Source organism: Lissotriton vulgaris, chromosome 12 (genome assembly GCF_964263255.1).
Source record: "Lissotriton vulgaris chromosome 12, aLisVul1.2, whole genome shotgun sequence".
Taxonomy (NCBI): Eukaryota; Metazoa; Chordata; class Amphibia; order Caudata; family Salamandridae; genus Lissotriton; species Lissotriton vulgaris.
The window spans coordinates 792,966,534-792,982,895 of record NC_141700.1 but is presented as its reverse complement, the minus strand read 5'-3'; the positions used below and the strand labels follow the sequence as shown (position 1 = coordinate 792,982,895).

At 50.2% G+C, this 16,362-nt stretch overlaps 1 protein-coding gene across 1 annotated transcript in view; it reads left to right on the top strand.

The window, feature by feature from the left end:
- The window catches only part of NYAP1 (neuronal tyrosine phosphorylated phosphoinositide-3-kinase adaptor 1), a 449,806-nt gene that overhangs the window by 319,379 nt on the left and 114,065 nt on the right, over positions 1–16,362 (top strand). The window contains exon 3 of the mRNA XM_086946192.1: positions 7,888–8,186. Within this exon, the coding sequence (XP_086802318.1) occupies positions 7,888–8,186 (299 nt within the window). The remainder of the gene's footprint in view (positions 1–7,887; positions 8,187–16,362) is intronic.

Here is a 16,362-nt window from a genome sequence, read left to right as displayed (position 1 = left end):
GGCCCCGGAGTCTGGTTCTTTGGGCAGTTTGGGTCATTGGCGTAGTGGCCGACTCGCTGGCATCGGTGACACGTGACATTGGCTCTGAATCCCGGGCGCATCGGGGGGTTGCCCCGGCCGGCCGGGGGCGGGGTGCTGGTAGCGGGAGCGGCCGGGACGGTGTCTTTCCCCCGGCCCTGGCCTCCTCCTCCTCCGCGGGGACGGTGATGACCTTGGTTATTCCGGTTCTGCTCGTTCGGCCCACCCCGGCCCACTCGGGTGCTTTCCCATCGGTCAGCCTCGGCGGCGAGCTGCCGTGGATCAGTCAATTTACTGTCGAGGAGGTGCTGCCTGAGCTCGACAAAGCAGTTGTTGGAGAGCTGCTCCCACACGATGAGGTTAAAAAGCTGCTCGTAGGTCGTTACGTGGCTCCCCTTGATCCACCCCTCGAAGGCTCGGCTGAAATAGTTTACATATTCCACCCAAGTTGTACCCGGGATTCGGGTGCAGTCGCGGAACCTCTGGCGGTACATTTCGGGTGTAAGCCCATATCGAGTGAGGAGGGCGGCCTTCATGTGGTCATAGGACGTCATTTGATGGTCCGGGAGCTGTAACAGGGCATCGCGGCCTTCATTGACGAACCTCCCCCATAGACCGGCTCCCCAGTCACTTCGATCGATCCGGTGGGAGGCCATGGCGATCTCGTAGGCCTTAAACCACTGTTGTATGTCGTCATTCCGGTAATACTCTCGGACGACATCTTTGGGAATGTGGACCTTTGGTTCTGTAGCTCCTGGGGTGCGCGGTGGCTCGGGCATCCCCAGGTCTTTGTTTTGCTTCCGTAGTTCTATCTCTGCCAGTTTGCGCTCGTGTTCGTATGCCAGTCTTTTTTCTTCGAGCTCTCTTTGTCTTTGCTTTTCTTCCCGCTCTTCTCGGAGCCGTAAGTGTTCTAGGTCCATTTTTTGTTCCGCTAGTTTTAGTTCTCCATCCAACTTGAGCCGTGCCAACTCTAATTCGTGCAGTCTGCTTTTTTCTCGCTCTTGGATCTCTTCCCGGGAGAGACCCGCTCTCCTTTCTTCGGAAGGAGCGGTGCTCGTCTCCGGTGCTTCGATGTGTTGGTCCCGGGGACCGGCGGTATTTGCTTCCGCCCATGATTCTAGGGCGTGTTTAAAGTCATCTTTTGTGCTCAGACCAGTGGTAGCAATGCCCAGTTCCATACAAAATTGTTTTAATTCTCGATGGCTGTATTCTTCCAGTTTTTCCATTTGGAATTTCTCTGTAGATCCGCTCTCTTGGGTCGACATTGTGGTTTTGTCGTGGGGTGAGTTGCTTTCTGTACGATTACGCGTTGGTTCGGATCGCGCCGCTGGCCACCAATGTTAGACGGGACCTGGAGGGTCGGCCGAGGACAAGGGGAGAGGTCTCCGGGGAGAGCCGTCTCCAGCGATCGTACAGACAAGTAACTTCCCCCCCACAGATGGACACCACACAAAGATAAGGTTTAACGTTCTTTATAAGCAATCTTGAAGTACGGTAGAATGGTACAAGGAGGTCAGGACTCAGGGGTCCCCTCGATTCTAGTCTCTTGGATGGGAAAAGGGGGTAGCGGGACAGTCTTGTTACCAATCTGGCAGTTGCGATGAGATGGTGGGTAGCTCACAATCCTCGAGCTCGGCGTTCTAGGAAGACGGGCCGCGGCAGCGCCAGCAGGTCCCGAGATGATCGAAGGTAGCAATGGTCCGTGGCAGCGCCAGCAGGTCCCGACGAAGATGGTAGTTACAACGGGCCGCGGCAGCGCCAGCAGGTCCCGGCGAGGATGAAGGTTGCAGAGGGCCGCGGCAGCGCCAGCAGGCAGGACGACAGTTCACAAGGCAGGGCTGCGGCAGCGCCAGCAGTCCGTCAAGGATGAGTTCTTCTAGGTGTCTCTCGACTCCAGGATACAACTGCCTTCCTGCTCTGGAGCTGCCCCAGTTATAGGTCTGGCGCCCTTTGATGTCCGGACCCTCGCACTTGGAGGTCGGGAGGTCCGGGATGAGGGAGTCCAGACACCCAGCAGGGGGGTGGAGCCAGCGCCCGGGGAGGCTGGGGGCGATCGGCACCTGGCGGGGGAGAGCCATCGACACTTCTTCCTCCCATTGACCTGCCAAGTGGTCCGTTCACCTCCTGGGTGGATGGTGGTGCCGGGCTGTCGGGGCCTGGCCAGGCCCAGGGTTGGGGTCGAGCTGAGGCCACGCGGCCTCGTGGTGCAGTGTCCAAGATGGCGGCTGGTCCGGGCAATGGTGCTGACGGTGGCCCGGGCCAGGGATGCAGAGATGTCCGGGAGCAGGCGTCCCGTAGGGGACGGGTTGCGGGGTGTTTCTGTGGGTGGCCCTGGGAGAGCCGGTGTCTGGGCCCTGTCATGCGGGGAGGGAGCGAGCCCTTCATGTGGCCTGTCCAACACCCCATCCAAATACTTTTCCTGAGCATGGTGCGTTGCCTCGTCCAAATACTTTTCCTGAGCATGGTGCGTTGCCCCGTCAAAATACTTTTCCTGAGCATAGTGCGTTGCCCCGTCCAAATACTTTTCCTGAGCAAGGAGCGTTGCCCCGTCCAAATACTTTTCCTGAGCATGGAGCGTTGCCCCGTCAAAATACTTTTCCTGAGCATGGTGCGTTGCCCCGTCCAAATACTTTTCCTGAGCATGGTGCATTGCCCCGTCAAAATACTTTTCCTGAGCAAGGAGCGTTGCCCCGTCCAAATACTTTTCCTGAGCAAGGAGCGTTGCCACGTCAAAATACTTTTCCTGAGCATGGTGCGTTGCCCCATCAAAATACTTTTCCTGAGCATGGTGCGTTGCCCCGTCCAAATACTTTTCCTGAGCATGGTGCGTTGCCCCGTCCAAATACTTTTCCTGAGCATGGTGCGTTGCCCCGTCCAAATACTTTTCCTGAGCATGGTGCGTTGCCCCGTCAAAATACTTTTCCTGAGCATGGAGCGTTGCCCCGTCCAAATACTTTTCCTGAGCAAGGAGCGTTGCCCCGTTCAAATACTTTTCCTGAGCATGGAGCGTTGCCCTGTCCAAATACTTTTCCTGAGCAAGGAGCGTTGCCACGTCCAAATACATTTCCTGAGCATGGTGCGTTGCCCCGTCCAAATACTTTTCCTGAGCATGGAGCGTTGCCCCGTCAAAATACTTTTCCTGAGCATGGAGCGTTGCCCCGTCAAAATATTTTTCCTGAGCATGGAGCTTTGCCCCGTCCAAATACTTTTCCTGAGCATAGTGCGTTGCCCCGTCCAAATACTTTTCCTGAGCATGGTGCGTTGCCCCGTCCAAATACTTTTCCTGAGCATGGTGCGTTGCCCCGTCAAAATACTTTTCCTGAGCATGGAGCGTTGCCCCGTCCAAATACTTTTCCTGAGCAAGGAGCGTTGCCCCGTCCAAATACTTTTCCTGAGCATGGAGCGTTGCCCTGTCCAAATACTTTTCCTGAGCAAGGAGCGTTGCCACGTCCAAATACATTTCCTGAGCATGGTGCGTTGCCTCGTCCAAATACTTTTCCTGAGCATGGAGCGTTGCCCCGTCAAAATACTTTTCCTGAGCATGGAGCGTTGCCCCGTCAAAATATTTTTCCTGAGCATGGAGCGTTGCCCCGTCCAAATACTTTTCCTGAGCATGGTGCATTGCCCCGTCAAAATACTTTTCCTGAGCAAGGAGCGTTGCCCCGTCCAAATACTTTTCCTGAGCAAGGAGCGTTGCCACGTCCAAATACATTTCCTGAGCATGGTGCGTTGCCCCGTCCAAATACTTTTCCTGAGCATGGTGCGTTGCCCCGTCCAAATACTTTTCCTGAGCATGGTGCGTTGCCCCGTCCAAATACTTATCCTGAGCATGGAGCGTTGCCCCATCAAAATACTTTTCCTGAGCATGGTGCGTTGCCCCGTCCAAATACTTTTCCTGAGCATGGTGCGTTGCCCCGTCCAAATACTTTTCCTGAGCATGGTGCGTTGCCCCGTCCAAATACTTATCCTGAGCATGGAGCGTTGCCCCATCAAAATACTTTTCCTGAGCATGGTGCGTTGCCCCGTCCAAATACTTTTCCTGAGCATGGTGCGTTGCCCCGTCCAAATACTTTTCCTGAGCATGGTGCGTTGCCCCGTCCAAATACTTTTCCTGAGCATGGTGCGTTGCTCCGTCCAAATACTTTTCCTGAGCATGGAGCGTTGCCCCGTCCAAATACTTTTCCTGAGCACGGTGCGTTGCACCTTGAGCTTGAAGAAGTATTTCCTGGGCATGATGCGGTATGCCTTGAACATGGTAAAGCATTTCCAAATTGTAATGCAGGGTGGCTTGAACATGTCTTGAAGGGTATGCTGCGAGCCTTGTCTATGCTGCAGTATGCCTCGAAGAAGATGCAGAGTTTCTTTAACGTGGTGTGATATACCTTGATCCAGAAGCAGTGAGCCCTGCACACGATAACACATTTGTTAAATGTGCCTCAGCATGCTTTGAAGGGGAGGCTGTGTGCCCTAAATGTGAGGCAGTGCACCCCTCTGGGGCCGACCAAACCAGTCCTGCGCACTCTCCCTTTGCAGCCTACATCGAGAAAATGGCCTCCCCATTGCAGCGTTGTGATTGGCTTAGGGGAGGGGAGGGAGGCGGCCTGCTTCCTGTTCCAACAGCTTTGGTCAAGGCTCGGCAGACTGATAAAGCGCTGCAAATAATTTTACTAAGGTGCCGAGGGTCGCCTATTCAGTGTGAAGAGGAGCAAGGCTGATATAGGAGTGAGAGGTAGTGTGGTGAGGATGGCTGAATTGAAAGTGGCTGATGAGACCTGTGACCCTGGGCAGGGAGGGCAGCAAAGCATGAGTGAGTGAATCAAATGTATGTTTGTAAAGGCAGAGACTTGTGTGTCTGTTTGGGTTCAGTTATTTCCCGGACATCTGTGGCCACCTCTAGGTGTCTAAACTGTCAATGCATAGAACGGCTCCTGAACGGGGGGAGGGCTGGGGTGGAATCAGCCACATCCTGGCCTGCAAGCTTCATTCCTTCGTTGTTCTCAGTGATATTTTCCCACACATATTGTCCCATCTCAGGCACTAGAGAAGTCCCATATAGATGTGTACTTGCAGTATGACTGACGGTGCCCCAGCCCTCTCGGATTCATCTGTTTGTGAGCCTTACAAGCGGCACGCCCCGCCCCAGTGCTCCTTTCAGAAACATCAGCCTCCTTAACCTGGCCACAGGCTGACTCGCCCTCAGCCCTCCTTGCCTCCGAGGCTGAAGGCATTTGTGGGAACTGCATCTTTCCCTAGGCAGCGCCCAGTTGTGTCAGGGGCGGGGAAGCTGCTGCAGCTATTTCACTGCAGCTCTGAGGAGGGAGGCAGCCAACACCAGGCTCTGCGAGGGCTGGAAATATGTTTTCTAGGGCTGCCTTTTCAGTGTTAGGAGGAGCGAGGCTGATATGACAGCGCACAGTAAGAACACTATGGGACCTATGCATCAAGCTAAATTGCGTTCGCAAATGCTGAAATTCCTACTTGCCAAATAAGGAATCACAAAAATTGTGATTCCTTATTTTGCGCAAGCATTTAGAGAATCTCAATTTGCGATTCCTTAAATGCTATGCTAGTAGGCATCGCAATTTGCTATATTGTCTTAAGGAATCACAAATTACCACCTACTTCAAGTTGGTGGTAATTTGCAATTTTGTGCTTTTTTCAAAGTGCCATGTGGCACACATACATGCCCTTAGGGCATGTATTGTAGCACATGTGCACACATGCACATTTCAGGGGTGCAGCAGGGTGTCCATTTGGAACCCTTGCACCCTTGAAATTGCATGTGCAATTTGCCAGTACCTATAAGGTACTTGCAACTTGCACGCGCAATTGAAGCCATTCCTTAATTGCCACTCGCAGTTAAAGAATGCGAGGGAATTGCAAAAAAATGGCAACATTTTATTTACATATCGTTTTGCGATTCTCAAATAGCGATTCTCTAAATATCGTTATTTGAGAATCGCAAATGCGTTTGTTGATACATATGCCCCTTAATAATTTTTTCCGGTCTTTGACGCTACAGGTATTTGGCATGATAGGCACAGGTTAAGATGAATTATAATAGAATGTAGTGTAAGGAAGTATAAGTAATACATTAAAAACTGCTGGGGTTCGAAGAAAGTTGAGTATAGTATTTGTTGTTGATGCCTTTGCAGAAGAGATGCTGTCTGGCCTGGTTTATCTCACACCGAGCAGAAGGTTTGTAGGGATGCTGAGGAGATAGTGGAGGTGCTGGAACCATGATCAGAGTGGGGGTGCGACTGACTGTAGTCATAGGGATTGTGAAAACCTTCTTGCTTTTTCAAATTTGTTTGAAAATGCACCCTTTGTTCACTCTTTCTTCAAAAGAATTTCGGGGAGGGACAGTGCTTGAAATGGAGAAATAGAAGTGCAGGTACTGTTACCAGAGTACCTGTTTGTTTCTGAGAAGTGCCGGTACTCTCCAATTAGAAGTATAACATTTCTCTGGAGAAGTGCCGGTACTGGCCCAGTTATAGCACTGGGAGGGGGGAGAACCCCTTCCACAAACCCGTCTTATTCCTGTTGGGCTCGCTTGCTGGCCACAGGGCACTCGTCCCAAACGTTTACACTTTACCACATTCAAATGCCACCAGCCGCCACTGTGTAAGGTAGACTTTTGTGTAGGAAAAGTAATTGACTAAGTAAATGTAAATGTAGTAGTATTTGTATAGCGCACCGAATCGACCCCCGAAGGGGTATCTCAGGCGCTTGTACGCATACCGCTGTGGAACCCTTCCTGGCTTTTCCCTGTGCGGCGTCCACTCCTGGGCACCCCAAGGTGAAGCCAGGCATCCTAGCGTCGTTGGGGCCGTTGTGGAGATTAAGCAAGCTATTGCCCAGAGTTGCAGAGTGGGACCCATGATTAGAATAGGCACGAGGCGAGAATTATCAGGTCTGCGGTAATTGAGCCCAAGAGCCGCCGAGGTGGGAATTGAACCCTTGTCCCGGGCCAGACCTCTGCATCAGGGTCTGCTGCTCTAACCATTGAGCCACACTTCTCCATCCAAGTGATAAGAGAGTGGAAGGGGTCAATTGTAGTGCAATGGGGAATCCCATGTCATGGGGTTCCTCCCAAGCTTCTTCCTCTAAGACCCCTCCCAAAGTGATTGTAACTTCACATTTTGATCCATGTGGGTTCCTGCTGCAGATCTACTTTCCTGCTGCTGGTAAGTTCCCCTTAGCCCCTCTTTTGCCCTGGCTCTGGCTCACCTTTATACTGCATCTGTTGGTCACCTGGCGCCCTCAGCTGGTGGTTCTCCAAATGGGTGCTTAGCATTGCCTTGCTTTAGTAGAGCCTGTGGGCTTTGGCCCTTGAGGCCAATGTTTTCATCACCTCAGTCAGATTTGGCAGGAGTGTGTGATTGATGGTCTTTAGGCTTAGCCCCCGCCCCCTCGCTTAATGCTGGCAGGATTTTAGCCTATCCTGTTTCTGCACTTGAACAGCAGTCGGAAGATTTCTTAAAACATGGTGGCCCTTCCCTACTCTGCAAAATCATGGCGGTGCTTCTCGACTCTGCAAAAACATGGCGGCGCTTCTCGACTCGGCAAAAACATGGCGGCGCTTCTCGACTCTGCAAAAACATGGCGGCACTTCTCGACTGTGCAAAAACATGGCAGCACTTCTCGACTGTGCAAAAACATGGCAGCACTTCTCGACTGTGCAAAAACATGGCGGCGCTTCTCGACTGTGCAAAAACATGGCGGCGCTTCGCGACTCGTGGGCTTGGTATTGCTTGGGGCTGTTGGGTTGAGGGAGATGGTATTATGTTGACCAACTGATAACAGTATTAGACGGCGGCCATTATGGATCAAAACTGATGACTCCCCTCTGTCTTTTTCTCATTACAGTGTCGGGAAGGATGTGACCGTTGGGAAGGTTCGGGACATCGCCTCCTTCCGGAAGCACTTCCGAATGGGCTTCATGACCATGCCAGCCTCCCAGGAGCATGCCCCGCATCCGTGTGCCAGCTCCATGGCTCCACGCTCACTCTCCTGCCACTCCGTGGGCAGCGTGGAGAATGGTAACGACTCATCCAGTGCCAAGAAGCCTCCAGCCAAACCAAAGCGCCATCCGAGCACCAAGCTGAGCATGACCGGGGAGGGGCGCAACAGTGGGTCAACGGAGAACTCTGGACTGAAGAAGGCTGGTGAGTGCGGGCTCACACCACGAGCGATGTCTTGGGCTAAGCAGCTTAGGCCACAGTTGAGGAAGCAATATCTCACGCTTACTTACTGGTGCCAGGAGGGTGCAGAGGACCTGAAGGCGCGCCAATTATAATGACTAATTAAGGTGTTTGTGAGAGAGGTTGGATATGAGTTGCCTGGTGATGTTGCTTAAGGAGCAGGGCTTATCGGGAAAAGAGGTGCAGCATAAAATACTTCAGCAGATGAGTGGGGGACCATGGGACCCCTCAGACACCATCAAGAAGAGGTGGGGTAACTCTGGCAGAAAATGCTGATCTGAGGTCAGACACACCACATGCATGCATGAATGAGGAAGGGCCTGAATTGGGGCTGGATATTTAGGGATCATTTGCTTCTGACCTTTCTCCCTCTGTAACTTGTTTCACCTCCAAATCTTTGTGTGAGTATAGATTTCACACAGTTTGCCCAGAACCTGTTCTCAATTTATAAAGAGGTGCTAATGAATACCAGCATTCCGTGCATCAAGGCTCCCTAGTCTTGATTTCAACTCATGACCCTTTCTTCCTTCTGCCTACACTTCCTGTCCTATTATCTCACTGTTGCAGGTTATTTTCCTTCCCAGCTTTCTTCCTTTGTCAGGGTTTTCTATCTCTTCGTTCTTCGTTTCCTCTTCTGTGTTTTTCCCTTTCTTGCTTCAGATCAAAGTTTGTTGAGGACAAAGAAGTGAAGGTCCCCAAAAATGAGTGCCAAAGCCCCCATCTGAAACCACCAGCTCAAATAAAGTTTTGATTGTAGAAACTAGACTGGCTTTCAGAGACATGAAAACTAACCCACCAGTCTCAAAAACACAAAGAGATTGAGCAAGCCTACCTGGTTTGAACCATCTAAAGACACTGGTGCTGATGGGAGAAAGCCAAGTCAAGGCGGCAAACAAATCCGAGACCTGGAGCTCTCCAGACTCCTTCCGCTGAAACCCGCAGGGGTGTCCATTCTTGTGATGCTCCGGCCTGTGCCAGAATTCCAAGATGAGGTGTGGTAAGGTGGTCGAATTTAATCCTGAGATCTAGGGCAATTATCAATAAAAAGCAAAGAGCTTGATTTAGACCTTGGAAGACGAGCTACTCTGTCACACAGGATTTATATTTCGGCAGACAGGACATCCGTCACCGTTGTGTTGGAGTAACCCATCCACTGAGATCTAAACCAGGGCCAAAATTCCCTTGAAGAATAATTTCAAAGTTTATTTTAAAGAAAGCGGGTTGAAATGAAACAGGCTCTTCCAAAGAATTAATCAACAATCATCTTTTAGAAATTTGAAAGTTTGTTAACCCCTTTGATGATTATGACGGAACCATTCCGTCATCAGTCACGGTTGGGCTGTGCTGATGACGGAATGGCTCCGTCACGGCCACACCCATTTCAATGAGGGGCAGCACAGGAGTGGCTGACCCCAAGTGCCTTGATGGCTGGTGGCCTGGAAGGGTCTAGTTTACTCGCCCACTGTGTTGCAGCGGACTTGAGGATATGATACAATTCTCAAATGAGATCCCTCTTTCATCGAGAGCCAGTGAAGGGATCTGGGATCAGCTGCTACGGGATGTGGGAATCATTCTGTTTTTTGATTGGCTGACCACAAGTGCATGAGAGAGTGTGAGAAGATCCTCCGAGTAGTCTGAGTGTTAGTTGAGAGCCATACCCACGCCAGGGCCGACTGTCAAAGGCAAATAGTAGAAACTAGTTACTTACATGTTACTCTAGTTCTCTAACATTGGTATGTTTTACATATTCACATGCTCCCTGTCGTCGAACTGGGAATCCCCTGCACATTAAAATAGCAGTATAGAGTGTACAATATACAGCATATAGTATATAATGGCAAATGGCCATAGCCCTGAAACAATACATAAGAATAACATAGGATGTTTAGTAGCACGTCCTCCTCGTTTGAAAAAAAAAATTCTTCCGCCAATGAGGTGGAAGCTTAAGCGGCCCAACTCCCCTATTGGCCAGCATAGCTCAGATTTAAAAGTACAAGTGTGAGAATAAAATCCAACAAGCCTCTGACTGGGGAGGAGGGAGGGTCCCGTGTGAATATATAAAAGATATCAATGTTGGATGTTAGACGGACCGGGAGGGTCGGCCGAGGTTACGGGGAGAGGTCTCCAGGGAGAGCCGTCTCCAACGACTGTACAGATAAGTAACTTCCCCCCCACAGACGGACACCACACAAGGTTGAAGGTTAACGAGACTTTATATGCAATTCTTAGGTTACGATGATGAATACAAGGAGGTCTGGACTCAGGGGTCCCCTCGGTTCTAGACTCTGGTTTAGGAAAGGGGTAGCGGGACAGTCTTAGTTACCAATGAGTAAAAAATAGCTCTCAATCCTCGAGCTCGGCGTTCTAGATGATCGGGCCGTGGAGGAGCCAAGCAGGTCCCGAGATGGATGAAGGAAGGACGACGGTCCGCGGCGGAGCCTGCAGGTCCCGGTAGAAGATGACGGTTACAACGGTCCGCGGCCACGCCAGCAGATCCCGACGACGATGAAGGATGAAGGTTACGACGGCTGTGGCAGCGCCAACAGGCAGGACGATGGTGCACAGGACAGAGCTATGGCAGCGCCAGTAGTCCGTCCAGGATGAGTTCCTCTTTACGTCTCTCGACTCCAAGATACAACTGCCTTCCTGCTCTGGAGCTGCCCCAGTTATAGGGCTGGTGTTCTTTGATGTCCGGACCCTCGCACTTGGAGGTCGGGAGGTCCGGGATGAGGGAGTCCAGACACCCAGCAGGGGAGTGGAGCCAGCGCCCGGGGAGGCGATGGGCGAGCGGCACTTGGCGGGGGAGAGCCATCGACACCTCTTTCTCCCATTAACTTGCCAAGTAGCCCGCTCACCTCCTGGGTGGATGGTGGTGCCGGGATGTCTGAGGCCTGGCCAGGCCCAGGGTTGAGGTCGATCGGGGGCCGGGCGGCCTCGTGGTGGAGTGTCCAAGATGGCGCCCAGGATGGCGCGCAGGCCGGCAGTGGATCGGGCCCACGAGGTCGACATGTTCAAGGGTAGGGGTCCTTGAGGGGACGGAGGACGTGTAATGGTGGTGTGTGGTACCTGTGTGACCGGGCTCGGCCCTGGTTGGGCCGGGGGAGAGCGGCCCTTCATGTGGCCTGTCCAACATTGGAGAACTGGAGTTACCAGTAAGTAGCGAGTTTCTTCTCCAACACTGGGTCTTTGATTTGTTTACATGCTTGAATCAGAATAGCACGCAGTACACATTATAAAATACAACAAAGCGGGAAGCAGGCTCACCCTTGACGAAGCAGGTTTCTCAGGAGTGCTTATCCCACTGTTGTGTCAGCTTCTGAGTCCACGTACGGGCAGTAATGCTTCGTGAAGGTATGCCTTCCCCTCCAGTAGGCTGCACGGCAGATGTTTTCAAAGGCACCTCAGCATTGAGTGCTGCTGGTGAAGCCATGCCCTGGGTGGAATACACCTTCACTCGTTCCTGGAGAAGACGCTTGGCTTTGGCATGACAGGAAGCTATACAGGCTGAGAGCCAACGAGCTATCGCCTGTTTGGACAGGGCTTGACCTTATGGTGTTTGACCAAATGATACAAACAGCCGGCCTGATATGCATCTGTCCGTTGTTTTGTCTATATAGAATTTGAGACGTCTACGCAAGTTTAGAGAACTGTAATGATCTTTCAGCTGTTGAACTTGGATTAGGAAAGAAGGATCTAAGAATGACTGGCTCATTGAGATGAAAGTCAGTAGGCATCTTAGGAATGTACCCCTTGGCTGTGGGGCAAATTCCCCTGCTGTGCTGGGGGGCGCGCACAGCGCCCTGGTGCTCATGACGAACTCAGCTCGCCATGAGCCTCGGTGGTCGTGTGCTCATGACGAGCTCGTCATGACCACACCAATTTCAATAGATCGCTCAGCATAGCAGGGGAATTCGCCCCGCACCTGAGCGTTCCAACGGTCCACACGAGCACCGTCGCTCTGGGCGAGCTGAGCTCGTCATCAGCATGGGAGGGGGTAATTTAGTATTGTTCCTGAGTATCACTTTACTCTTGGTTAACCGGAGAAAAGGTTCTCTGGTTGCGAATGCCTGTATCTCTCCCACGCTCCTAGCGGATGTCAGAGCTAGAGTAGTGCTGTTTTCCAGGAGACAAATTTCAAGTCTGCTCTATGTATCGGCTCAAAAGGAGGTAACATCAGCTGGACGAGGACTGTATGAGGCTCCCATGGAATCGAAGGATGTTGAAGAGGTGGAAATGCTCTGAAGAGCCCCTTGATGATCCTTTGGGAAAATAGAGTAGAGGTCGTTGTCTCAGTCCTTCTAAATCTGAAGATTGCCGCCAGATGGACCCTGATGGAAGAATATTCGAGATCACTCTTGGCCAAACTTGACAAATAAGGAAATATCCGAGAGGGCTTTATTGAAGTGGATGAGGACCATTATTCCTACAACAGACACAAAAATGCTTCCATTTAGCGCAGTAAGGACAACATCATGGGATGCATCATCAAAGGAATGGATGGACGTGCTGCCAACTGCAGTGGCTCCCTGTACCAGTCCTGGCGAGGCCATGCCGAAGCAATGAAGATCAGAATGCAATGGTCTATCTTCGCCTTTGTCAACACCCTGGGGGTAAGGGGAAAAGGAGGAAAGGCGTAGGCAAATATCTTGGGCCAACTGATTGAAAGAGCAATGCTCATCACCCACAGATGCCAAAACCTGCTGCGAAGGGCGGGCCTTTTCTGTTCTTCCGAGTGGCAAACACTACGAGTGCGGGGTGACCCCGCTGACTGAAAATGTAATCTACTTGTTTCTGTTCTCATTTCCACTTGTGACAGTCGGACAGTTGTTGGCTGAGTGCATCCGACTGATCGTTCTGACAGCCTGGCAGGTGTTCCACAGCAATGCCTATCCTGTGAGACATGGCCCAGGTCCACAGCAACTGATCCTCTTCTGAGAGGAGTCTGGAGCGAGTACCTCCTTGCTTGGCTATGAAAAACATAGATGTTGTGTTGTCTGTTCTGACTAGAACTGCCTGACCTGCCGATCTGGGGAGGAACGATTGTAAACCAAATCTTATGGCGCGGAGTTCCAACACATTGATCTGGAGCCTCTGCTCTGCATCTGACTGGAAGCCTCTGGTTGAAAGCTCTTGCAGGCGAGCTCCACATCCACCCATGGATGCATCTGTTATTGGCAGGAAAGAATGACCTGCATTTAGGGTTGCTGGAATCCTCCCCCACATTAGAGCTTGATTCAAGCGCCTTGTGACACGGACCATATCGTCCCATGATCCTTCCACCTGTTTCCATTGCAAATCCAGCTCTTGCTGAGCAGGTCTCATACGAAGCCTGCTTAAGGGATACATGATGCCATCAGGCCTATCAGGGACTTGTATTGTCTCACTGTAATCAATTGTTTTCTAGCAATAATCTTTCCCAGTGCCTGTAACTTTCTCACTCTTTCTCTCGATGGAAAGGCTTTTCCCAAGTGAGTGTCGAGTATTGCTCCCAGAAATTGGATCTTTGTTTGGGGTTCCAAGGATGACTTTTCCCTGTTCAAAGTGAGACCTAATCTCCAGAGACATTGATGCAAGCGTTCGTGGAAGCTTTTGCTCTTTCCCTGGATGGGGCTTTCACTAACCAGTCGTCCAGGTATGGGAACACCTGGTGACCTTCTCTCCTGAGGAAAGCAGCAATTGGAGCATGATATTTGGTGCATATTTTCTGCGCTGATTTGAGTCCAAAAGGGATATCCTTGAATTGGTAGTGCTGACACGCTACTGTGAATCGAATTTACTGTCTGTGGTTTTGATGAATTGGTATGTGGAAGTATGCATCTCGAAGGTCCACGGAGATCAAAAAATCCCCCTCCTGCATCATCTGGAGGGCTTCTTGCAAAGTAAGCATCCAAAATGAATGTTTCTTTAGAAGCTTGTTCAGCTCTCACAGATCCAGTATTGGTCTCCATTGACCCGTCTTCTTTTTGATTAGGAAGAACCTTACCTATTAAATCCTCTTCCGAAAGTTTGTGATCTTTGTGAGCCACGAAAAGTAGACGTTCCAAATCTGCGATACTGCAACAGTCCGAATGCCTTTGCTCTGTCGGTTTTAAGGCATTGCAAACCTTTATCAACATGTTTACCAAAAAGTGTTAGAGTCTAAAATCTTAGATTGGACATCAGTACAGAAGGCTGTGGATTTTAACAAGCCTTGTCTCCTTAATACAGTCCCTCCTGCCAACTGGCGAAAACCTGTATTTGAAGCATCCGTTAGTGTGCCAATATTAAAAGAAGAAGTCAGTTCTCCTACTTTTATGATAGCTCTTGATGTTTCTCTCTTATCCTCAGGAATAACTTAAAGTAATGGAGCAACGTCATGCCCCATCTGTCAATCACACCGACCTAGAATTGCCAGGGCATTGGCTTTCTTAATTGAGGTTGCTGCTTTAGAGGAAATTCTCCAGCCCATATCGTCAACACGCTTGCTATCCTTGCAAGGCAGACTAGATGATGTGGTTATTGGGGTCTTGGTTCTTCTTTGAGCCGCTGAGCAATTACTGAATCCAGTCTAGTATGACCAGTGAGGCAAGCAAAGCTGAATCCGGGGCCTTGTATTTCTTCTCCGGAAGAGGTATCACCTCTGGAACAGTAGCAGGTGTCTTCATTCATGCCTGACCTTCTGACCAGGCATAATCAAGAATGGGTATGGACTTAACGTATTTCTGAGGTTGCTCATTAAAGTCATAAGGAAAACATGGCTGATCTACGGATGTCATTAGTATAGTATAGTATAGTATAAACCATTTTATAGCGCGCTCCGTTACTGGAGAGTATCCTGGCGCATTAGTAAGCCGAATTTCTTGGCCATTCTTTCAATCAAGGAATGAAATTTAGAAATATCATCCGTAGCATCCTGCGGAATTGGCCCTTTATTTCCACTTGGGACGATGGATTTTCACCCATTATCATCTTCTCCAACTGGTGGTAACTCTCAACCTTCTTCCATATCAGAGTATGTAGAACCATTAGAGTAAACTTCATCCATATCTTCTCCATGGACTGATCTCCTTGACGCTGGAGGAGGAGGTAGCGGTGAGGGCTGCCTAGGAGGTGAAACTGGTAAAGGAGAAGGTTGAAGAGCCGAGAGGATGGGTGTAACAGGTAACACCATGTTAGGATCAGTGGTTTGTTGCTACAGTGATAACTTATTAAAAGTATCCATCATTTGTTGCATCGTTGATAAGGAGGCCATTGGCACTTAGACCACATCTGGTTCCCTATTATATTTAGGTGGTGTCTGTATTAAATCAGTTCGAGTACTCCCAGATTTGTACTCCTGCTGATGCTTTCTCTCCAAAATCTGGGCATATCTCACATCCAATTGTGTTGGGCTGTAAGCTGTCAACCTTTTCTCCTTGATCTGACAGCAATATTTGCACTGGAGGTAAATAGATCTCCCTTAAAGATGAAAAACATTTCCTCTCATATCTTTTATTGACTGCGTAGTTCTCAACTGTGACTTAATCGCTGAAGGTATGGCCATTGTCTTTGACGGTGTGGTCGTTGTCGACGGTGTGGTTATCGACGGTGTTGTTGACTGAATGCTCAACATCGATGGTGTCATCTTCGTCGATGGGGTGCTCATCGTCATCAGTATCATCGTTGTCATCGATGGAGTTAAAATCGTCGATATTCTTGTCATCTATGAGGTTTCCCTTGAAGACTTCTTCTTTTTAACTGTAGGTGAATCTCTGTAGCGCTTAGACTCTGGTTTGCCAGTAGAGGAAGTGGCTGCAAGAACAGTGCCAAATAAATCATACTCAGGAAAATGTACAAGCCTCCTCTTGTGTGCTGCCTCCATGGAAGTTCTTGGAGGGGCACTTCTCACTGAATCTTCCCCTGAAGAGATGGCATCTCCTTTAGAAGGAGGAAAATTCTATTTACTCATAAGAAATAATGCCAGCCTCTTTCTCTGTCCGTGAGAGTCTTAGTTGAGAAAGACTTACCAATCTTACATTCTGCTGACTTATGTTTAAGACAATAAATACACTAAGAGTGTGGGTTATCAGTGTAAATGTCTTGCTGCCACAAGATGAACAAGTTCTAAAAAGCGATCTCTTCTCTTGTCAGCCATGGTGACAGTTGGTGACAGTTGGGGACA